Source organism: Callionymus lyra, chromosome 12 (assembly GCF_982586985.1).
Source record: "Callionymus lyra chromosome 12, fCalLyr1.hap1.1, whole genome shotgun sequence".
Lineage (NCBI taxonomy): Eukaryota > Metazoa > Chordata > Actinopteri > Syngnathiformes > Callionymidae > Callionymus > Callionymus lyra.
Window position 1 is genome coordinate 8,348,208 of NC_141829.1, and position 24,480 is coordinate 8,372,687.

Consider the following 24,480-nt stretch of genomic DNA (forward strand, 5'->3'; position numbering starts at 1 on the left):
ATTTTACGTTTATATTTTTTTTTATCCCACATACATTTACTTGCCCTTAAAGAAAAATAAATACATTTTTTAAGATCTATTAATGTTATTCTAAATTTGAAATTCAAAGACAAATTGTTGTATTATCAACACCAAGCATAAAAGCGTGAACATTTTAGAATTATTCCAATAATCATAAGCAACTATATCATTAAAAAAATACAATAAAACAATTTTGCGATTTGAAAAAGTACATTGAAAGTATTAAGAAAAGTAACAATAAAATGATTCTTTATTCAGGGAATTGTACAGGAAATTGGAATCTTACAGTACCTTTGTTTTTTCTTCTTCTGTTGATTAGTTGTTCTTGGACCACTTTTATTGTATCGTTTATTATAATTATTGATTTGATTGAATCTGGTTTGAGTCCAATCTTTCGTTGCTTTGCAACCGTTAAAACACACTGCAGAGAGATGTATATATAAAAAGGAAAAATATAAATATTAATAATTTAAATATAGTGCAATATAGTACAAACAGAATAAATAAATAAAGTTATAAATATCGCATATAATAATTAATGTATATAAATTATAAATATAAATAAGTTAACAATAGTGCTAATATGTTATAAATAGAATAAATACATAATATTTCAAATAGTGCATAGCTCAAGTTATATTTAAGGCGCTTGATGGAGTCTACTGACTCCTTTAAGAAACATCTTAAAAGACGTTTTTATTTGTTCAGGCTTTTCCTTGATTTTCTGGAACTCCTGTGTTGTTCTCAGTATTATCTTGATCTTTAAAGTATATACTTTATTGAATATTGTTTTGATTGTTTAAGCGCGTTGTGACCCTGGTCTGGAAAAGCGCTATACAAATAAAAATTACTTACTTACTTACCATTATTATTAATCAATGTTTAGAGAGCGCCCTCCTCTGACCACTTTACGTCAATGCATATTGATTGCCACAATTGTTTACGTAGATAAAAAAAACCAAAAGCTATTATTTATTTATTTATATTTCTTATGTTGAGTGAATTATAATTTTGGTATTAAAAACAAAACAAAACAAAAAAACCAAGACAAATAGGAAATGATTTCCGTGTAGAGCTCGATGGCCCCGCCCCCCTGCTCTCCCCTCCGCCATCTTGCACCGGAGTGCGGAAGTGGAATCGTCTCCGCCTCTGGACGTCTGGCAGTGTCTCCAGCTGACTCCTTGCGATCCCACCCGTCATTCCCCCACCCGTCAGACCCCGCGGAAAGATGGCTGGACGACTACCGGCGTGTGTCGTCGACTGCGGCACAGGGTGAGAGCGAACATTAAGAAATAGAAAATGGAGGAATGGTCGTCGTCTGCGGCCGTGTGTCAGCTTGTCTTTAAACGTCTGTCATTTTTTTTTAAAACATTCCAAAAAACACAGCTGAACCCGGATCGCATCTGTACTTGTGATAGGATCGGCTGATATTGAATCGACACTTTGTTCTCGTTAAAAAGCGTCGATGTGTTCATTCATTTGACATCTTCCGTCAGTGGCTCCAGCTTCCGACAACACTTCCTCATTCACTCTCTACTCCTTATATGGTTATTCACGGAAAACTGACTTTCTGATGTAAAAAAACGCCTAAAAAAATGCAGTATTTTATTCCACAGTATTTTATTCCACATTTAACCAGCGTCTTTAAAAAAGATCTAGCGAGCTCGTAAATCCATGCAGATATTTTTGCAGTTTAATTTTTTTAATATTAACAAATAAATGAACCCTTACATTATTTAAAGGGCAACTAATGTGTTGATTTAATTGTTGGACCTCTATTGTGTTTGTCTGTTTGTACAAAACTCTCTTTTTATTAAAAATATTGACATTAGAAAATGACCTTAAGCCCCGCCCACTGACGACACTTTGTTTTTCTAGAGGTTAAATCTTGTTTACCACGCCCGCTCTGCTGTGATTGGTCAAACATCGAGGTTCGTCATCGACCCAGGAAGTCACCACCTCCAAAGGACTCCTTGTATAAACAAAGCGATTACAGCTGGCTGGAGGAGGAGTGAAGCTATAATTACGTCATAATGGACTCTTGTAACCTCTTGTTCGCCCAGATTTCAGACGGTAGAACTTTGCAAAGTAATAACTTTGACACATTGTCATGATGAGAGACTTACTGTATCTTGAAGAGGAACACTTTAACACTTGAACCCAGTAAGTATGTATGTAAGTAATTTTTATTTATATAGCGCTTTTCCAGACCAGGGTCACAAAGCGCTTAAACAATCAAAACATAATTCAAAAAAGTATATACTTTAAAGGGCAAGATAAAACTGATGACACAACAGGAGTTCCAGAAAATCAAGGAAAAGCCTGAACAGTGGTTTCCCTTTAAATAAATTAGAACTCTATAATTATTAATTAGTTTTTTGGATTTACAAGTGAAGGGTATTTTCTATTAAGGGCATGTTATGGTAAGAATGAGACGATACAGTGCCTGCCACGATAAAGAGTCAATAATACAATATTTAGCGATATACTGTAGTAACAATTTTGTATTTGTAGTATTGTCGAGTACTTGACTCTGGTTTTGCAGAATTTGCAGACTACATGACTCTTGACGAAGTCGTAACTGCTTTCATTGGTTTTTCAAACCAAAATATGTCCAAACATCAGCTTTAAAAGCTGCTGCGGTCCACTGTATCCTCTCGTCCTCAGTCATCGCCTGGATCTCGTAAGATATCACTATTCCTCTACCTGCGCAGAAAAAGCGCTCTACAAATATTACTTGCTTACAAAAATGAACAAGGGTCAGGACATTGGGTTTTCTGTTGGAACTTCAGTTCAGTCATATTACGTTTGTCAAAGAAACAGAAAATAAACTAAACCGCATTAAAGTTAATTGTTTGATTTTTGCGATCAGCACTATTTCAAAGGCCCTTTAAATGAAATGCACCTTCTTTTAACCTTTTTTTTTTTTAGCTTTTGGACACAAATACACATCAATCTTTTAACCCATATCTACTCCCAATGTCTGTGCAAAACATTTTCATGCCGTTTGGTCCTTGTCCTTGTTGTAGAATAGATTTGTAAAGCAATTAACTACATCAACTTTTAAGATAATGTAGCCCTCAGATTATCTCTTAAAAGTTGCAGCAGCTGCCTTGACCAAAATCCATGTCCAGAAGGAGTCTAGTTTGACTGCTAGCACTCATTCCTCTGCAAGTTAAGACAGGAAGCTGCCGCGATCCAGTCTATGTTGACTCCAACCGGAGCCCCTCTCTGCTTTAGCTTCGTAAAAATAGAAGCCTGTTTGAAACGGACGTTAAAATAGTAGAACAGGAACGTTATCGGAACTGTTTTAAGGAAGTCCAAGACCAGAATCCAGCACAACCAGATTGTGGTGTTTGTAAAAGGGAACACATCATTTGGATAAACCCTTTTTTTTTTTTTTTTTAAGAATAACTGTAGTTGTGTGACTATTGGCCCCTTAGTGAGCAAACAAACCAGATCATGAGGTAAAAAAAAATTAATAATTTATGTAGTTTCATAGTTGCTTGTTTTTTTTCTTTCTTTTTTTTTTCAAGAGGAAGCAGCAAAAGTGCTTTGCATTGCTTTCAAGTAGAGGCTTGAACTCTCGCATACCTCCTCAACCCCTCCTCCCCTTTCCTTGCCTTCCTTCAGGCTCTTCGTTCACCACCACCGTCGTTTCCTTTTCTTTTACAAAAACGATCCCTCTAGACTCGCATTGAGGCCCACGTTTCTCCAACCTTTTTGTAAACTCTGTTATCGTTTGCTGGTTTTAATGGGTCGATCCATCTTTATCTGCATGCAACAGTAGCCAAAACCCAAGGGATCTACTCGTTGGACTGGATTGAGAGGAGCCTCTGTTATTGTCCAGGATGTGGTTATGCCAACGCTGTGCCTGGTCAGAAGTGTGATCAGTCTCCAGGGCGGATAATTCAGGAAGTGTCTGAGTCAAACTGCCAGTGATACATCTGGACAACATGTGCTGACATAGTAACTGAGGGTTTTTTTTAAGAGCTATTTTTATTTGCTGTTCTGTTGATTTTGCACACAAAACGGAGGACTTTTTTTTTTTACCAACTTCTTCAAAAGTACATGTCAGTACTCATGGCAACAGGTTTCCACAACCAGTGCAGAGTCCTGTTATTACCTTATTGAAGTTGTAACAGAGTATTGTTTCATGTAAATAAATAAGAGAATTATTAGTATTATTATGTTTCAATGTTTATCACGTGCTTGCTTTGGTAACACCCAATCCTACCGCTGAGGAAAGTGGATTCCTCTGACATATCTTGATAAAACACGAGAAAATGGCATTTTAATAAGATAGGATGATATAAAAAAAAGTTATAATTCATTAATAATAGTCTTGACATTTGATTCTAACTAATAGGCATCTTTTTGTTGGAGGTTATTAATTTTATCAATGTAAAATCTTTACCTTCCACTTTGTTGTTGTTATTGTACATATAAACATACTGTATATAAGTAATTAAGTAAAGGTTATTTGTAAAGCCCCTTTCTAGACCAGGGTCACAAAGCGCTTTAACAATCAGTTAAACAGTTAAAATAAATACTTTAAAAGGTCAAGACACATAAAACAAAGACACGAGTCTCAGAAAATCATGGAAAAGTAAAAAAATAAAAATGTCTTAAGATGTTTCTTGAAGAAGTCAGTAGATCATCAAACACAGAGATGGTTCCAAAGTTTAGGAGCAACAGCCTGGAAGCGTGTTGAGGAACTATCAGTAGATTCTGATCCACAGACCTCAGAGCCTGAGCTGGGGTGTAAGTCTGGATCAGATCACTGATGGAAGGTCTGACCATGAATAGATCTGAAAGTAAGAACCAGAATTTTAAATTGATCTTGAAAGAAACTGGCAGCCAGCGAAGAGTTTTAAGGATCAGGGAAATGTGAGTTCTTCTACTAGAGCAGCTCAGAATTCTGGCTGCAGAGTTTTAACTGTAGGCGAGACAGATCCTTCTTGTTTAGACACCAAAATAAACAATAGTACAATAGTCTAAAAGACACAAACACATGGATTAAAATCTCCAGATTGTGTTGTGACATCATTTTCCTAAATTTAGAGATTTTTCTCAGTTGAAACAGTTTCTGGTTAGTTTTCTTCAGTGTTGAACTAGTGACGTGTCTTTGTCAAATAAAACACCCAGGTTTCTCAGGCTCAGTTTGACAGACTGACCCAAGTCACCCAAATATTGACTCAACCCCGGAACCTTATCATCAGAAGCAATATCCAGAGTTTCAGTTTTGTCCACATTTCGCTGCAAAGTGTTTTCACTCTGCCATTTATTTGATTTCTAGCGAACAATCGACTAGGCTGTTCAGCCACTGGTGCTCAGTTGGATCCAATGAGCAGTAGAGCTGGATGTCATCAGCAAAAATGTGATTGCATTCCAAGAAGAAACTTGCCGTGGGCGGAAAGAAAATCGGCAAATTTTTTAGAAGATGATTAAAATACTTTTTTTTCCTGTTATGTCTGTTCTTTTTAGTAAGACCTGTGCGAATCTTGATAGACATTCTTTGCATCTCAATTTGACCGATATCCTTTTCTCTTTCAGCTACACCAAACTGGGCTATGCCGGAAACACAGAGCCACAGTTCATTGTGCCATCATGTGAGTACGAAAATCTAAATGGTCAGAGTGTCTAAAAAAAAGAAAAAGGAAATCTTAAAAATGTCTTGACCCCAAAGTGATGGCTTTGTGTCGATGGATCAAGGAGTAAAGGGTCTTGTAGGTACTGAATGACGCCGTCATGTAGTTACGATTGCATTTAAATAAAACAACCTTTTATGACTTAATTGAATATTACACTAGGGGTTTGAGGGCATTTTATAGCACACAAAAATGTATATTAACGGAAAAAAGGTCTTTATTACTATCACTTCCTGGATTTAATACACAAACCATTTTACTTGATAATCTCATTCCAATAATTAAGAAATATGTTTTCTACATGGAATAAAATAGAGCCCTTTAAATTCAATATAACCGTTTTGCCAGCAGACAAACCAGTTGCTTTGAAATCCGTCATGATGTTTTGACACGCAAGTGCTTCTATTTAGTCACGAGACAGTCTGACCGTCGCATGATCGGCCGAAGGTTTGATCAAGAACCTCTGTACCCTTTCATACCAATATGTTTTATGTTGAATTAAAAAAGCTAAGATGTCAAAAATATTTAATTTAGAAAATTTACTTTTGAATTAAATGAATAGTATAAAAACTGCCGTTAAAAAAAGTTATTAAATTTAGAAAGTGATTAATTATTAAAACATAAAGGTGTGCAAGAAAGTGTGATCAAATCCTCAATTTGAAGATTGTATGACCTTTACAAATGCTTTTAGAAATCTGATTGTAGTTGCAGAATGTAATGTCACCGCTAGGTGGCGGTGGTCAGAAACAATCACTCACCATTAGCTAGTATATTATGGGCTTGCCATGGCTAGAGGATTGTAGCTGGTGAGACAAACCTTCTGACTCCTTCCATGTTTGGATGTGAAACGGATCTTGGTTTTAACACGTTACGCTCTATGGAAAAAAAAATTAATTTGACTTGTTGATGAAACCCCGCATTTGACTTACAGATTACAATTGATTTTTCTCCGCAGGTATCGCCATCAAAGAGTCGGCAAAGGTCGGGGACCAGGCCCAGCGAAGGATGATGAAGGGCGTGGACGACTTGGACTTCTACATTGGAGACGAAGCAGTGGACAAACCCTCGTATTCCACAAAGGTACACGGATCTCCAGGGGGGTTAATAAAGTCCATCTAATCCACTCCGTGTGCGTCCTTCCACACAAACCGCACATTCTTGCGCAGAAGCACACATTTGTGTTCTGATGATGCACCAAGATGGCCAAAAAAAGTACTCAATCATACTCGACGGATACTCTCGGCAGAACTCGCATGCAGATGTGTCTTCATTTATTCTGTCGACAGTGGCCGATCCGTCACGGGATCGTTGAAGACTGGGACCTGATGGAGCGTTTCATGGAGCAGATCATCTTCAAGTACCTGAGAGCGGAGCCTGAGGATCACTACTTCCTTCTGGTAAAACGCAAACTGGCGTCACAAGCCTCGTCCTACATTACACTCATTTATCTCTTAAGAGTTTAAGAAGATGGTGATACACTTTTGCAATATATATATATATATATATATATATATATTTTTTTCTCACGGTACCTTGTAAATATTTTATAGCAAAAAAAATAATGTTTTTTTTGCTTTCAAATCTTAGTTTTCCATAATTATAGTTATTTCAAGGTCTATATTTCAATAAAGTATGTATAAAATAATTTGATTTTTGTATTTACAATTGACATGAAAATATTCAGTTTATTCATTTTAGTTTTGCAATTAAAGTTCTGGCCACTAGATGGCAGCATCCATTACGTCCTCCACAGCTATATCAACAATGAAGTGTTGCAAAAGATCAATTGCAATGACTGAGGACGAGAGGATGCAGTCGACTCCAGGAGCTTTTGAAGCTGATGTTTGGACATATTTTGGTTTGAAAACGAATGAAAGCAGTTACGACTTGGTATATATCCTTGTTACTACAGTATCACAACACCAGAGTCAAGTACTCGACAATACTACACATATATCCGTGTTACTACAGTATCACAACACCAGAGTCAAGTACTCGACAATACTACACATATATACTTGTTACTAGACTATCACAACAGCAGAGTCAAGTACTCGACAATACTACACATATATACTTGTTACTAGACTATCACAACAGCAGAGTCAAGTACTCGACAATACTACACATATATCCTTGTTACTACAGTATCACAACACTAGAGTCAAGTACTCAACAAATCTACACATATGTCCTTGTTACTGCAGTTTCACAACACCAGAGTCAAGTACTCGACAATACTACACATATATCCTTGTTACTACAGTATCACAACACCAGAGTCAAGTACTCTACAATACTACACATATATCCTTGTTACTGCACTATCACAACACCAAAGTCAAGTACTCGACAATACTACACATGTTTCCTTGTTACTACAGTATCACAACACCAGAGTCAAGTACTCAACAATACTACACATACTGTATATCCATGTTACTGCACTATCACAACACCAGAGTCAAGTACTCGACAATACTACACATATATCCTTGTTACTACAGTATCACAACACCAGAGTCAAGTACTCTACAATACTACACATATATCCTTGTTACTGCACTATCACAACACCAGAGTCAAGTACTCTACAATACTACACATGTTTCCTTGTTACTACAGTATCACAACACCAGAGTCAAGTACTCAACAATGCTACACATACTGTATATCCATGTTACTGCACTATCACAACACCAGAGTCAAGTACTCGACAATACTACACATATATCCTTGTTACTACAGTATGGCAACACCAGAGTAAGTACTCAACAATGCTACACATATATCCTTGTTCCTACAGTATCACAGTATCTTATAACTGTCCCTGTATCGTGATACATATAATATTGCAAGATTCTTTCTAAGTACTCATCCCTAATGGCTCAACGGTTATTCCCTCAGACTGAACCTCCTCTCAACACACCGGAGAACCGGGAATACACAGCAGAAATCATGTTTGAGTCCTTCAACGTCCCAGGACTCTACATCGCTGTGCAGGTAAGGACCTCATTTGCTCACGCAACAAATATTTTCCTGATGCTTTATTTTGTCCCAGGCGGTGCTGGCCCTCGCAGCCTCTTGGACATCTCGGCAGGTCGGGGAGCGAACTCTGACTGGAACCGTCATCGACAGCGGAGACGGCGTGACGCACGTCATTCCTGTGGTGCGTTCGCCGTCTTATACATCACACGGCAAACTTTGATTTATCCAGATGGGACAATTGAGGCGTTCTGTTTCAGAAACGATAATAGTTCAACAGAAATCCCAAGTGGGACATACTCCACAGCAAAAACTGTGCTGTAAACATAATTGTAATGTATATAGATGTTGAATAACCTCTTGTGTAAGACCAGAGGCCTCATGAACTAAGGGGTTATACACACAAAAAACGTGCTCAGACACCTTCCAGTCAAAGTCTATATGTATCAATACTGAAAATAGCTTCAAGTCAACAAAAGTCACAAAGATTTTTGTAAAGCGTTTGATCAAAGTGAAGCTGCATAATAGATGGATGGATAGAACTTTAGAATGAAAGCAGCTGAAGCCGTGTGATTTCGTAATCGGAGCGATCTCTTTGAAAAACACACCTATATAAATACATGTCTCATGATTTGTTCATTTGTCATTTGAACACAAAACTTTTTTATTTATTATATATATTATAAACTTTTAAACTCGGATGATTAGATCGTCTTCATCATCTTCAATACTCAGCACTTTTAGTCACTGATTTACAGTTACACCAGAGCTCGTCTGCACTATTTAAATGTAAGTATGTGGTCCATGTCAGAAATGTATAAATGAATGAATATAAAGGTTGAACCAGTTTACATTCATGTTTTCGACGTTGATTGGGATGTACGAAGGAAAAGTGCCTAAATTCATGTCGCGCACAGATTCATACATCTGAATATTTTTGTACTGCGCCATCTTCTGGATTTCAGTTTCCATACACATTTAGTAGAAGAGCTACGTACTTCTTAGTACATGAGGCCCCTGGTACATTATTATATGTTTATTTAAAAATGTTGTCGTTGGTAACCAGAGAAAAGAACAGGAAATAAACAAGGTAAATGCGGTAGAAAATGTATGGTGTCATCCTTTTGCACACAGTACTAAATATTCAAATGCATTGTATAAAGTTGCAGGCAGGAAAATCAAAGTTCCTTATAAGGCGATTTACCTTGATTATGGTGCCAACAAAACCTGAACTCCCATGATGCCTCACACTGCTCTGTTTAGTGACGGATGACTGTTGGTTTACAAAACTGTATTTATGCGGCACAGCATTGTTCAGGTCACCGTCACTGACAGCATCAACTTTGCAATACATGTATTTAAATAAATCAAAAGGTAAAACCAGGGACCACTTCACATTCTGTCGCTAAGGTTGTCCGTGTGTCCCGCAGGCGGAGGGCTACGTCATTGGAAGCTGCATCAAGCACATTCCCATCGCAGGACGGGACATCACGTACTTCACCCAGCAGCTGCTGCGCGAGAGAGAAGTGGGGATCCCACCCGAGCAGTCGCTGGAGACCGCCAAGGCCGTCAAGGTGAGATTCCCCACACGTTCCCTGCTCCCCTTTTAATGCTCACAAGAAGGAGAATCACAACGTTGCAAGTACCTCTGAGGAAACGTTTTTTAAGAGATTGTGAGTCACTAACTTCCACAAGAGAGACTCAAATGCTTTGTGACGTTATTGTTTTGCATTTCTTGAGTTCCCCACTCGGGCTTAGAAGTTGAGGCTCAAAAAAAACTCAGTGAAAGTTAACAAAAAAGTATATGAGGCACATGAATTATTGTAAGTTCTAGTTCAGGTCTCTGCAATAAACCTCTATGGTGTCGTTTCTTGTGCGGACACAAGGGGGCGCCAATGCTCTTTAGGGAAATCTAGTGAGGTTGTTTAAGCGCCGCAGACGTGAGGAAGGGTGACCCTAGAATCCAGAGTAGAATTGAGAAGACCTGGAAGGTTTTAAAGAGTGGTAGAGGAGGGAAAGGACGAATGTGGAAGATTAGTTATTACATGTTTTTTCTCTCATAATAAAGTGTAATTATCTCAATTGAAATTACTTTTTGGTTGATATGATGTTGTGAATATAATATACTTAATAAAAAACGGAAGTAACCTTGGATGTCATGAAACAAGTTTATATAGTGTTTTTGTCACAAAGTCATGAGCACACAGTAAAAAAAAACAACCCACAAATACACATAAATACATTTTCATTACATGTTTTTTCTGTGATGCCTCACTTTGACCCCTCGACCTCTGCCTGTCCAGGAGCGCTACAGCTACGTCTGCCCCGACCTGGTCAAGGAGTTCAACAAGTACGACACGGACGGCTCCAAGTGGATCAAACAGTACACCGGCATCAACTCCATCAGCAAGAAGGAGTTCACCATCGACGTGGGCTACGAGCGCTTCCTGGGCCCCGAAATCTTCTTCCACCCCGAGGTTTGCACTTCCTGTTCCGACGAGCGTTTCGAGAGAAAGATGATCTTTGATCGTCGTTGTCGTGAGGGAGAGAGAGGAGTAAACTGTCGTCTTCTCTTTTCCTTTGATACAACATGTAGTTTGCCAACCCAGACTTCACCCAGCCCATCTCAGAGGTCGTGGACGAGGTCATCCAGAACTGCCCCATCGACGTTCGGCGTCCACTTTACAAGGTAACCGTGTTGAGATGCAGAAAAAGCTGAAGGACTCTCGCTGAGGTTTCTGTCGGCTCTTCTCCGCAGAACGTGGTTTTGTCAGGAGGCTCCACCATGTTCAGGGACTTTGGTCGCAGACTTCAGAGAGACCTGAAGAGGAGCGTCGACGCCAGACTGAAGATCAGCGAAGAGCTGAGCGGAGGCAAACTCAAGGTGAGCTGCCATTCTTCTTCATTATGGTTACTGTAATGTTGTCGGTTATTATCCTTGTTCCTGTTATTGTTGTCATTACCTTATTTGTTGTTGTTGTTATAGTTGGTTATTATCCTTGTTCCTGTTATTGTTGTCATTACCTTATTTGTTGTTGTTGTTATAGTTGGTTATTATTCTTGTTCCTGTTATTGTTGTCATTACCTTATTTGTTGTTGTTGTTATAGTTGGTTATTATTCTTGTTCCTGTTATTGTTGTCATTACCTTATTTGTTGTTGTTGTTATAGTTGGTTATTATTCTTGTTCCTGTTATTGTTGTCATTACCTTATTTGTTGTTGTTGTTATAGTTGGTTATTATTCGCGTTACTATTGTTGTTGTTATTACCTTATTTGTTGTTGTTATTATAGTTGGTTATTATTCTTGTTCCTGTTATTGTTGTCATTACCTTATTTGTTGTTGTTGTTATAGTTGGTTATTATTCGCGTTACTATTGTTGTTGTTATTACCTTATTTGTTGTTGTTATTATAGTTGGTTATTATTCTTGTTCCTGTTATTGTTGTCATTACCTTATTTGTTGTTGTTGTTACAGTTGGTTATTATTCTTGTTCCTGTTATTGTTGTCATTACCTTATTTGTTGTTGTTGTTATAGTTGGTTATTATTCTTGTTCCTGTTATTGTTGTCATTACCTTATTTGTTGTTGTTGTTATAGTTGGTTATTATTCTTGTTCCTGTTATTGTTGTCATTACCTTATTTGTTGTTGTTGTTATAGTTGGTTATTATTCGCGTTACTATTGTTGTTGTTATTACCTTATTTGTTGTTGTTATTATAGTTGGTTATTATTCTTGTTCCTGTTATTGTTGTCATTACCTTATTTGTTGTTGTTGTTACAGTTGGTTATTATTCTTGTTCCTGTTATTGTTGTCATTACCTTATTTGTTGTTGTTGTTATAGTTGGTTATTATTCTTGTTCCTGTTATTGTTGTCATTACCTTATTTGTTGTTGTTGTTACAGTTGGTTATTATTCTTGTTCCTGTTATTGTTGTTATTACCTTATTTGTTGTTGTTGTTATAGTTGGTTATTATTCGCGTTACTATTGTTGTTGTTATTACCTTATTTGTTGTTGTTATTATAGTTGGTTATTATTCTTGTTCCTGTTATTGTTGTCATTACCTTATTTGTTGTTGTTGTTATAGTTGGTTATTATTCGCGTTACTATTGTTGTTGTTATTACCTTATTTGTTGTTGTTATTATTGTTGGTTATTATTCTTGTTCCTGTTATTGTTGTCATTACCTTATTTGTTGTTGTTGTTATAGTTGGTTATTATTCTTGTTCCTGTTATTGTTGTCATTACCTTATTTGTTGTTGTTGTTATAGTTGGTTATTATTCTTGTTCCTTTAATTGTTGTCATTACCTTATTTGTTGTTGTTGTTACAGTTGGTTATTATTCTTGTTCCTGTTATTGTTGTTATTACCTTATTTGTTGTTGTTGTTATAGTTGGTTATTATTCGCGTTACTATTGTTGTTGTTATTACCTTATTTGTTGTTGTTATTATAGTTGGTTATTATTCTTGTTCCTGTTATTGTTGTCATTACCTTATTTGTTGTTGTTGTTATAGTTGGTTATTATTCGCGTTACTATTGTTGTTGTTATTACCTTATTTGTTGTTGTTATTATAGTTGGTTATTATTCTTGTTACTGTTATTGTTTTCATTACCTTATTTTTTGTTGTTATTATAGTTGGTTATTGCCTTAATTGTTGTTGTTATTGTAGTTGGTTATTATTCTTGTTACTATTATTGATGTTATTATAATAATAATAATAATAATAATAATAATAATGTCTATTTATATAGCGCCTTTCTAGACCAGGGTCACAATACCTTAATTGTTGTTGTTATTACTATTTGTTGTTATCGGTTATTATCCTTGTTACTATTATTGGGGTTTTTACCTTAATTGTTGTTATTGTTGGTTATTATTCTTGTTGTTGTTACTATTGTTGTTGTTATTACCTTAATTGTTGTTATTACCATTTGTTGTTAATATAGTTGGTTATTACCCTTCTTACTATTATTGTTGTTATTACCTTAATTGTCGTTGTTATTATAGTTGGCTATTATCCTTGTGGTTGTTACTATTATTTTTACCTTAATTGTTGTTATTACGATTTGTGTTATTGTTCTTGTTGTTGTTACTGTTATTGTTTTTGTCATTTTTGTTAGTTATTATCCTTCATGTGTTACTATTATTGTAATTGTTATTACTATTATTGTTGTTTTTGATGTCATTTCTATTATTGTTGTTAGTGTTATTATAATTTTAGTTATTGCGATTCTTCTTTTAATTCATGGTGTTGTAATTATTATTATTATTAATGTCTCCAAAAACAAAGCTTCCCATCGGTTTATAATTGAGAAACATTTTTTTTTCCCCATTATTTTCTGTCTGTTAAATTTGTTAATTACTAGTTCTATTTTATTTTCCTTATTTTTTTTTAAACTTTTTCTCAAAATATATTTTCCGTCTGAACTTTGTTTCGCAGATTAATAGCACTTTTCATTTTTATTTAAATTTTTTCCAGCTTAGTTCAAATAATCGAGAAAAACAAAACGTTGGCGTCTTTTTTGTCCTTTTCAAATGAATCACTGTAGTTTAGTAACGAGTACGTGTTAATGCAGACACCACTAGATGGCGCACTCGGTCTTCAGCACAACCACTGAGCGCCACTAGCCACGAAAGACTTGTGCGATCATCGTTTTAATTCGGTTAAAAATATGAGCTTCGACGGCGAAAAGATGCAGAGACGATAAAGGCGTTGAACTGAGAAGAAGGAGAAACGGGTCGGTCAGCCGGTAGATGTTGACTTGGCTAACTAACTATCTCAGCCGGGTCATGATGGATGGTTCCGGGCTCTCACCTGATCTTCTCCTCGCAGCCCAAACCCATCGACGTGCAGGTCATCACTCACCACATGCAGAGGTACGCCGTGTGGTTCGGCGGCTCCATGTTGGCGTCCACTGTGAGTACCACAAGTTTCTATACATCTCAATATGACTAAATATTAGGATTAAGGATTTAACAAAGAGTATTGTTTAATTGAATATTATTTTATATACATGAATAGTGAAGCTATAATCATGTAAATATGTTTAAAAGTACACAATAATAGGTCCAAAATAAGAGTTTTTGTCACACAAAGTATAAAGTATTGTTATGGAAGTCGGTGCCATAAGAATATATAATATTTACATTTAACATTTTGAATGTTTTAAATTGAAATACAAAAAGGAATTTCTTTTAAAATTATGAATAATTTCTTCTTTTTTTTAAAATAACTTCTGTATTGATTTTATTGAAATAAAAATTCTTATATTTTTGGGTAAATTATTTTAAGATGTAGAGTTTGGTGCTCGGACATTCAGCCAATCACGCGACCCCAGAGGCCATCACGTGACCGCTGGCTCTATTATCCCGACGTTTTTTATATTGAATTCAAAAGAAAAATAAATGAAAAATTGAGTTTAAAATATCAAACTCTATGTGTAAAATTAATATATACATACATATATATATATATATATATATATATATATATATATATATATATATGTATGTATGTATGTATGTATATATTTTTTAAATCAACCTTTCAATATATAAATGATTTAATTAAATGATTAAAACAAAACTTAAAGCTGAAAATACCAAAAGATTTCAAATAAAAAAAAATAAAAAATGTAACATTTGAAATTTTAAATGTCTAATGACTCTGATATACATTGTTAATAATTATCTTTATGAGCGTCAAGTTGAGAAAAAAAACAAAACATGATTTTGATCACACAGCTTTTTCGATTTCCACTGGTCGCATAAATGAGTCAAAGGTCCACATGTGGCCCACGGGCCGCCCTCCTCTAGTAACCTTCTCTGATGACCTTTGACTCTTTCTATTCTATTATTATTATAATTATTATAATTATTTGATTAAATAAACACGTCTTGCGTCCCCGCAGCCCGAGTTCTACCAGGTGTGTCACACCAAGAAGGACTACGAGGAGATCGGGCCGAGCATCTGCCGCCACAACCCCGTGTTCGGAGTCATGTCGTAACTCCTCCCCCCTGGGCCGGTGGGGGGCGGAGCTAATGGTCCGAAAAGCAAAACGAGGAAACAAAGACCAAAACCTCAGAAAAAATATCCTTTTTTTTTTTTATTTGCTTTTTTTTTTTTTTTTAATAAATGAGGGAAAGTTGCCAAAATAAATAAACGGTGGAATATTTTTGTGGCTGCGTAGAAAAAGAATAAACGTGTTCCGAGATGGTGAGATGGAGCTTTGCTTTGTCATGGCAACAGTACATGTTATGATTAACCATCTATCTTTTTTTTTTTTTTTTCATCCCCGTCCGGAGATCGACTGTTTCGGCATTTCATTCCTCCCGTGTCGTGATAAGAGCTTGTTTATATTTCATACTTAAACCCCCCCCCCCCCCCCCCCCCACACTTTTTTCTTTTTTTTAAAATGTACAACCCGGTGATTTTCAGCCATTTCAAGCAATGACTGACTGTGCAGTGTTACGTCCTGGCGCGTCACCGCGGCAACGGTCGACCTCGCAGAGACGAAAGCGTTTTCTATCAAAGAGCCAAACTATTGAAAGAGTGGGATGTGATGTGTATTTAATACCTGGCAACATTCCAATAAAGCCTTCCGTTGGTTTCTAAACGACTTGTTTTGGGGGGTTTTTTTGGGGGGGGGATGTCAAGTCCTGAGGTCGACGGGGCCGATGTGGTGGGTGGAGGAAGTAGATGTTGAAAACTCCTAAAATGAAGAAATTCTCTCCCAAAATGATTGAAATTTGCACCTTTCTCCCGAGAGAATATAATGGATAAAGTAAAATAAATATAAACGTTCCGCCAGAAATGTCTGAACCATTGAAATTGACACTTTCTGTAGGATTTTCAAAATAAAAGATCACATGGTAAACTATGTAAGTGAATTGCTGTGTCTCAAATCGCATACTTGCGTACTCAAACTTAGTATTTTTAGTGCATAAGTGCGTCTCAATTCTTAGTATGTGAAATGTAGTGCTCCATACACACTAAATTGGCGACTAAAACGCCCAAAAAACCCTAAATGGCTCCATCTTAGTGACCGAAAGTTATGCCATATATATATATATTTTTTGTTTTCAGCAGCAGTAGGAGGATGACATGTCTTCGCTGCTGATACCGGTGTAAATATCTTGTGAATATTTTGTTTCTCATATTTCTTGATCCAAACCAAAAGCTGCCAGCAGGTGTCGATAGTGTTCCTATAGATGGTTGAAATCATCGTTAAATAGTAGTAAAAGAAGAAGCTGTCGCGTCATTTCCTGTTAGTGCGTAGCAGCAGAGTTTGATTTGAGACATACTATCTGTGTGATTTGAGGCACAGCTAAAGTGTCCATCGATCCATAGTCAGTTTTGTGGGTGTTTTATTGACAATTTAGTGTGCATCGCGCACTACATTTCACATACTAAGAATTGAGACGCACTTATGCACTACAAATACTAAGTTTAAGTACGCAAGTATGTGATTTCAGACACAGCTAAATGTCTCACGGGTAGACGACAAATCTAGTAAAAGTATTTCAGGGGACGACAAAGTTCTTTATTATCAAAGTGATAGTTCAAAATTCACTCGTTTTCTACTCATGTCGACTAAGGGTTGGGATTATTCTGCTACTAAAAAGCTTCAAATATAGTCTTGTCACGTTTTTTTTGTGAACAGTTTCTGGTCATTTATTACAACGTTACAGACGAGCAGTTTGGAGGCGTTCGGATGTTTTTAAGTGTCTTTTTAAACGAAGACAACTGAGCTCCAGTCACTACATTAAAATGAACAAACATTTTTGTCTACTCTAAAAGGGAACGGATTTAAAAAATCTAACCAAATCTTGTCCAAGCCCCGTGTTTTTTTTTTTGTAGGAAAAGCAACAGGAATTGTTTACAGAATTCAATAAAAGTTGCCAACACACACAACTTTTGCTGAATTTGTTCTTGTAGGTTCTTGTCTGATCTTTAGGACCTGGTCATCATGTTATAAATGACTAATAAATTTGATATATATATATATATATATATATATATATACTGTATATTTAAAGTTTAAATTCCAGAGGTGTCGGATGATCCTCTGGCGAGCAAGACTGAGGTTCCGAGACAACAAAAACGCACTCGGGTCCGTCTGATCTCCCACGCTATTGATTTCACTTCTCCCGACTACAAAGAGCACTGGTCCAGCTGAGGAGACGAGGGACGTCGTCGCGGCAGGTTTCTGTCTGTACCTGGCCGAGTCTGCGGGGGAAGCGAGGGCAGATAAAAGTGTCGGGAAGTCTGAGGGTCAAATCCAAGTGGATAAGAAGAGTCCCGGGGGGGGGGGGGGGGGATCACAGAGACAGGTCCAGATGTGGAAGCTGATAGGATTGATGAAGGAAGGCACGCGTCCTCTCGTCCTCAGTCCCGAGTTCAATCAGCAGCTGGAATGGATCTGTCCGGATCTCCACATCAAAGGCGGCCAGATCTCCACCGGGCGTGAAGGAACAGAGGAAGTTACGGGCGACCCAGGGTACTGAAGATATAATTCAATATATGAGAAGTGTGAAAAAAATATATTATATATATATATATATAGAAAATATACTTTCTTCCTTTTTTATTTTTTACCATTAACATGAATATTCACAACGTTTGTTCATTTTTATGTTGCAATTAGACTAACGGCCGCTAGATGGCAGAATTCATAACGTCCTCCGCAGCCAAAGGACCGATGAAATCCTGCGAGATGCCGGAAATGACTGAGGACGAGAGGATACAGTCGACTCAAGCAGCTTTCAAAGCTGATGTTTGTAAATACAGTATCTTGGCTTTCAGTTCTATTATTTAACCAAAGGAGAGAATAACAATCACAAGATTGCACTGAATTCATTGTTCCCTAAAACTGTTCGGAAAATTATACATGAGCTTCGAAATTGAATTATATCTTTAGCTGAATATATCATGTGGAATAGTATCGTGAGCTGAATATATCGTATCGTGAGCTGAATATATCGTATCGTGAGCTGAATATAACGTATCGTGAGCTGAATATATCGTATCGTGAGCTGAATATATCGTATCGTGAGCTGAATATATCGTATCGTGAGCTGAATATATCGTATCGTGAGCTGAATATAACGTATCGTGAGCTGAATATAACGTATCGTGAGCTGAATATATCGTATCGTGAGCTGAATATAACGTATTGTGAGCTGAATATATCATATCGTGAGCTGAATATATCGTATCGTGAGCTGAATATAACGTATCGTGAGCTGAATATATCGTATCGTGAGCTGATTATATCGTATCGTGAGCTGAATATAATGTATCGTGAGCTGAATATAATGTATCGTGAGCTGAATATATCGTATCGTGAGCTGAATATATCGTATCGTGAGCTGAATATAACGTATCGTGAGCTGAATATATCGTATCGTGAGCTGAATATATCGTATCGTGAGCTGAATATAACGTATCGTGAGCTGAATATATCGTACCTTGAGCTGAATATATCGTATCGTGAGCTGAATATATCGTATCGTGAGCTGAATATATCGTACCTTGAGCTGAATATATCGTATCGTGAGCTGAATATATCGTATCGTGAGCTGAATATATCGTACCTTGAGCTGAATATATCGTATCGTGAGCTGAATATAACGTATTGTGAGCTGAATATAACGTATTGTGAGCTGAATATATCGTATCGCGAGCTGAATATATCGTACCTTGAGCTCAATATATCGTATCGTGAGCTGAATATATCGTATCCTGAGCTGAATATGTCGTATCTAGAGCTGAATATCTTGTTGGAATGTATCGTGAGCTGAAAATATCCGTATTGAATCGTATCGTGAGCTGAATATGTCATAGTGAATTGTAATGTGAGCTGAATATATCGTATCGTGAGCTGAATATGTCGTATCTAGAGCTGAATATCGTGTTGAAATTTATCATGAGCTGAATATATCCGTATTGAATCGTATCATGAGCTGAATATATCTTATCGTGAGCTGCATATATCGTATTGTGAGCTGAATATATTGTATCGTGAGCTGAATATATCGTATCGTGAGCTGGATATATTGTATGGTCAGCTGAATATATCGTATCGTGAGCTGGATATATTGTATCGTGAGCTGAATAAGTCGTATTAAATTGTATCGTGAGCTGAATATATCATACCGTGATCTGAATATATCATTTTGAATTGTATCGTGAGCTGAAAATATCCGTATTGAATCGTATCGTGAGCTGAATAAGTCGTATTAAATTGTATCGTGAGTTGAATATATCATACCGTGATCTGAATATATCATTTTGAATTGTATCGTGAGCTGAAAATATCCGTATTGAATCGTATCGTGAGCTGAATTTATCATTTTGAATTGTATCGTGAGCTGACACCACACAATGTAACATTGGTGTCCAGTAGTAATGGATTCATGAGGTTTCACGATAAACTATCCGAAGCTGAGTAGTTTTGTGGCAAATATTGTAGAGCCAAGAGTGCCATCTAGTGGCCTGTGTCATAAAATGTCATCAATAAAGTAAGTAAGTCAGTAAGTAATATTTATTTATATAGCGCTTTTCCAGACCAGGGTCACAAAGCGCTTAAACAAACAAAGCAATACTCAAAAAAGTATATACTTTAAAGATCAAGATAATACTGAGAACAACACAGGAGTTCCAGAAAATCAAGGAAAAGCCTGAACAAATAGAAACGTCTTAAGATGTTTCTTAAAGGAGTCAGTAGATCCATCAAGAGAGAGGAAGATGGTTCCAAAGCTTAGGAGCAACAGCCTGAAAAGATTTCTCTCCTCTGGTCCTGAGCCGTGTGCGTGGAACCATAAGTAGATTCTGATCCACAGACCTCAGAGCCCGAGCTGGGGTGTAAGGCTGGATCAGATCAGTGATGTAAGGAGGAGCCTGACCATGAATAGATCTGAAAGTAAGAACCAGAATTTTAAAGTTGATCCTGAAAGAAACTGGAAGCCAGTGAAGAGTTTTAAGGATCGGAGAAATGTGAGTTCTTCTACTTGAGCGGGTTAGAATTCTCGCTGCAGAGTTTTGAATCAACTGCAGACGAGACAGATCCTCCTTGTTAAGACATGAAAACAAACTGTTACAATAGTCCAGACGAGAAGAAACAAACGCATGGATTACAAGCTCCAGATCATGTTCCGACAACATTTTCCTAAGTTTAGAGATTTTTCCCAGTTGAAGGAAACAGTTTCTGGTCAGTTTTCTGCAGTGTTGAACAAGAGACATGTCTTGATCAAATACAACACCCAGGTTTCTCAGGCTCAGTTTGACAGACTGACCTAAGTCACCCAAGTACTGACTCAACCCTGGAACCTTATCATCAGGAAACAAATAAATAAAGCCCTAATAGAAATTTTTTAATCAAAATTTTAAATCCTCAGTTGATTAAAATGTTTTCTTTTCGTCTTAATTAATTCGCTTCAATCAGAGTTTAAAGGGGATTAAAAGTCTTTCATGTACATGTCATTTTTTGAGCTGTGGGAGTATTCGGAATGCAGACAGGAAAACCCCAATAGGAGTGGAAAAATTAGAAACTCCACCGAAATAATTCCGGTTTCTACCAAGTTGCCTCAAAACAATATGAAACCTACGACCTTCTTTGAGTCCAAAGAATCGGTGATGCTGGTGTGACTCCATTTTCAAAAAAAGATCAACGTTAAGATCATATCAACTGTCGGATTCAACAGTAATCTTAATTGCATCTCCGCTGCTTAAAGACCAACGAGAGCTCTGGTGAGAGTTTTTAAACTCCAGCCGTCCTTCACACCGAGGTGTTCCCTGACAGCAGCTGCAGTTTCCCCTCACACCCGATTACCTGACAGCTCCACGCTGACAGCTCCCCAGTGACCGCCAGCGTTTGTTTCCACTTCCATCCTTCTCTTCTCCGTGCTGCAACTTCGGGGCCATCGAATGCAAACGCCCGAATCACAACTTCTCCAAGTGTTTCCACGTTGTCCAGAGCGAGACCCCAATTTATCCAGGAAAAAAAAGTTTGCCTTAAAAGAGGTCGACTTGTAATTGGATGAAGGCACCGAAAAGTGATGCGGATTTCGGTGCCCCCTTTAGGTTATTAAAGTTTATTTAAGATTCAAGTGTGTTAAATAGATGTTGGACTCTATTGTATCATAAGTGTCTGTTCGTACAAAAATCTCTTTTCATTGAAATATTGACATTAGAAAATGATCTTAAGCTCCGCCCACTGAAAACACAATTATTTTCTAGAGGTCAAATCTTGTTTATCATAACCCCACCCACTCTGCTGTGATTGGTCAAACATGGAGGTTTGTCACCACATGTCTTCAATACAGGAATTATCCACCTCCAAGGGACTCGTTGTATAAAGAAAGCGGGGCGTGATTACAGCTGGCTGGAGGAGGAGTGAAGCCATTATTACGTCATAATGGACTCTCGTAACCTCTCGTTCGCCCAGATTTCCGAGCAACTTTATAAATAATGGTCCTTTTATAGCTTAGTTATAGTTGAATGCGATATAAGTCTTTGACACAGTCCTAAACTGCGTCACACGGGTAGAAACGATTCCTGATCAGGTCGATCAGGAAAAGTTGCAGAGAAGTTTGAAAGTTGCAATCTTCATAATTGAAACCTGAACATGTTTATAAATAAAACTATTTCTGTGGAAAATGTTCTAAATTAAAATGTTCACAAATGAGATTAGAGAAATTAGGTGGGAAGTATTTTATCTCTGAAACCAAAATAAACATACGAATAATGTAAATAATTGACGTGTTTTGACCTCCATTCGTTGTTATCTCGGCTTCCTTTGCCGTTTTGTCTTCTCATCTTCAGGTTATCTCCTGGTCAACAGTCCTTTCAGATTCCAGGGAACGTTATCAATCGATCCCGAAACTGCAGACCGGTAAAACTCGGAGGGGTTTTGACAAAGGAGAAACAATCGATCGTGGCTTCTCGCCAGAGTTGAAGTCTATTCATTGAAAGCCAGATAAATCAGATCAGGCCTGAGATGTGAGGCTGTGGAAGATATGAAAACACTCCTGGGTAATCAGGTTGTACCTGTATTTAGATATTCGGACTCAGGTATTGATTGACTTTATCGTTTGGTCTCAGTTTTACAACTCCATTCGAAAGTTTCTGTTCACACTCCTTTTCTACTCACCCTCATGTCGACTAAGAGTTGGGACTATTTTCAGAGTAATCTGTTCCTTTTTTTGAGTTATAGACAAAAATGTTTGTTCATTTTAATGTAGCGACTGGAGCTCAGTTGTCTTCGTCTTCATCTTCGTCCAAAAAGACACTTAAAAACGTCCAAATACCTCGAAACTGCTCGTCTGTAACGTCCATCTTGTATTGAAGCATCGACATGAGAAATTGTTCAGTAAAAATATCAAACAAGTCTATATTTTAAGATTGTTTTAGCGGACATTGCTAGGCTAACTGCTAGGCCATCTCAATCTTTGTCCAAAAATACAAACTTTAAAACATTCATACACCACTGTGGTGTTTGTCTGTGATGTCCATTTTGTATTGTAGCCTCCATTGTAGAAGAAATTGTTCCTGGAAAAATTAAACTATCTATATTTTAAGCTCGTTTTTAGCGCGCACTGCTAGGCTACCAGTCTGAATCCTGCACACTGACGCTTGCGATACGTTTCATTGAGGAAAGACGTCAGACAGGAACTGAGAGACTGATAACTTCCGCTATGAACAAACTCAAAATATAGTCGTATTTAAAAAAAATTCTGAACAGTTACTCATGTTAAGGCTTCAATCCAAGATGGACGGTACAGACGAGCAGTTTGGAGGTGTTTGGATGTTTTTTTGGACGAAGATGAAGACAAAGACAATTGAGCTCCAGTCGCTACATTAAAATGAACAAACATTTTTGTCTGAAATTATAAAAAAGGAACAGATTACTCTTAGTCAACATGATGGTGAGTGGAATAGTGAAGACAATATATTCAGCTCACGATACGATATATTCAGAAAAGTTTGGAGTTTTCAATGTTTTTTTAATGTAACTATTTGTTCATCATTTCAACCGTCTTTAACGTACACTTCGTAGCATTTGTCCCTCTTCACAAGTTTAAGTCCTTGGTTGTCCTCAAGGGGACTCTGAACAACAACGCTCTGACCCAAAACCCTCAACCCCCTATTTTTCAACCCTACACTCATGGGAACCAGTCTGACTTAAATATGTCTGACGTTAGCTTCCGATTCTAACCTTTTCATCCTGCGTTACTTTGACCCTCGAAAGCAAACTCAATCTCAGAGGGGTCAAACATCTAACTAGTTTCTGAAATGGACAAAGATGAGTCTGAGGTATGGAGGTTTTTTTTTTATTCTGCCTATGTTTTATCCAGTCTTCTACCTTTGGTTTTCCAATGCTGTCCCAAAAACATGCTTTTTTGTGTGTGTGAATTGTCGTCGTCCGCCGCCCTATGTAGCTGGGATAAGCCACAGCCAAATGTGACCTTAAAAGTAGTGATGGGCTGCTGCATTAAATGTTGTTCAGAGGTCAGCAGGTGGCGCCATCAGTTTAAAAATGATGTTTCATTAGAAGAGTTGTTCAAAACAAAGAAAAGAAGAAGTTCAGAGACCGCCATCTAGTGGACTCTGAAAATAATGACACTGCTTCATGAAGCTTCATTAGAACATTAATACTTAAAATGTAATCAATATTCCAATGATGATTGAGATCTTTGGTGTTTAAGATAACTAAACAAAACCCTCTCCTTATTTTACCCTTTGTTCTTTGGAAAACAAACATGCTCCCAAGATACTTTTAAAAAGATGAAAAAAACAGCACATTTTATTAAAATTCAGACAAT

At 37.1% G+C, this 24,480-nt stretch overlaps 1 protein-coding gene across 1 annotated transcript; it reads left to right on the forward strand.

Moving 5' to 3' along the window:
- Positions 1 to 1,134: 1,134 nt before the first annotated feature.
- On the forward strand, positions 1,135 to 16,271 carry LOC148068151 (actin-related protein 3). Its single transcript, XM_087803703.1, has 12 exons — positions 1,135 to 1,293; positions 5,578 to 5,633; positions 6,628 to 6,752; positions 6,959 to 7,069; positions 8,580 to 8,675; positions 8,734 to 8,841; positions 10,088 to 10,231; positions 10,961 to 11,134; positions 11,254 to 11,346; positions 11,416 to 11,541; positions 14,489 to 14,572; positions 15,567 to 16,271. The coding sequence occupies exons 1-12, from the start codon at positions 1,250 to 1,252 to the stop codon at positions 15,660 to 15,662; spliced, it is 1,257 nt and encodes a 418-aa protein (XP_087659829.1). The 5' UTR covers positions 1,135 to 1,249; the 3' UTR covers positions 15,663 to 16,271.
- Positions 16,272 to 24,480: the final 8,209 nt, after the last annotated feature.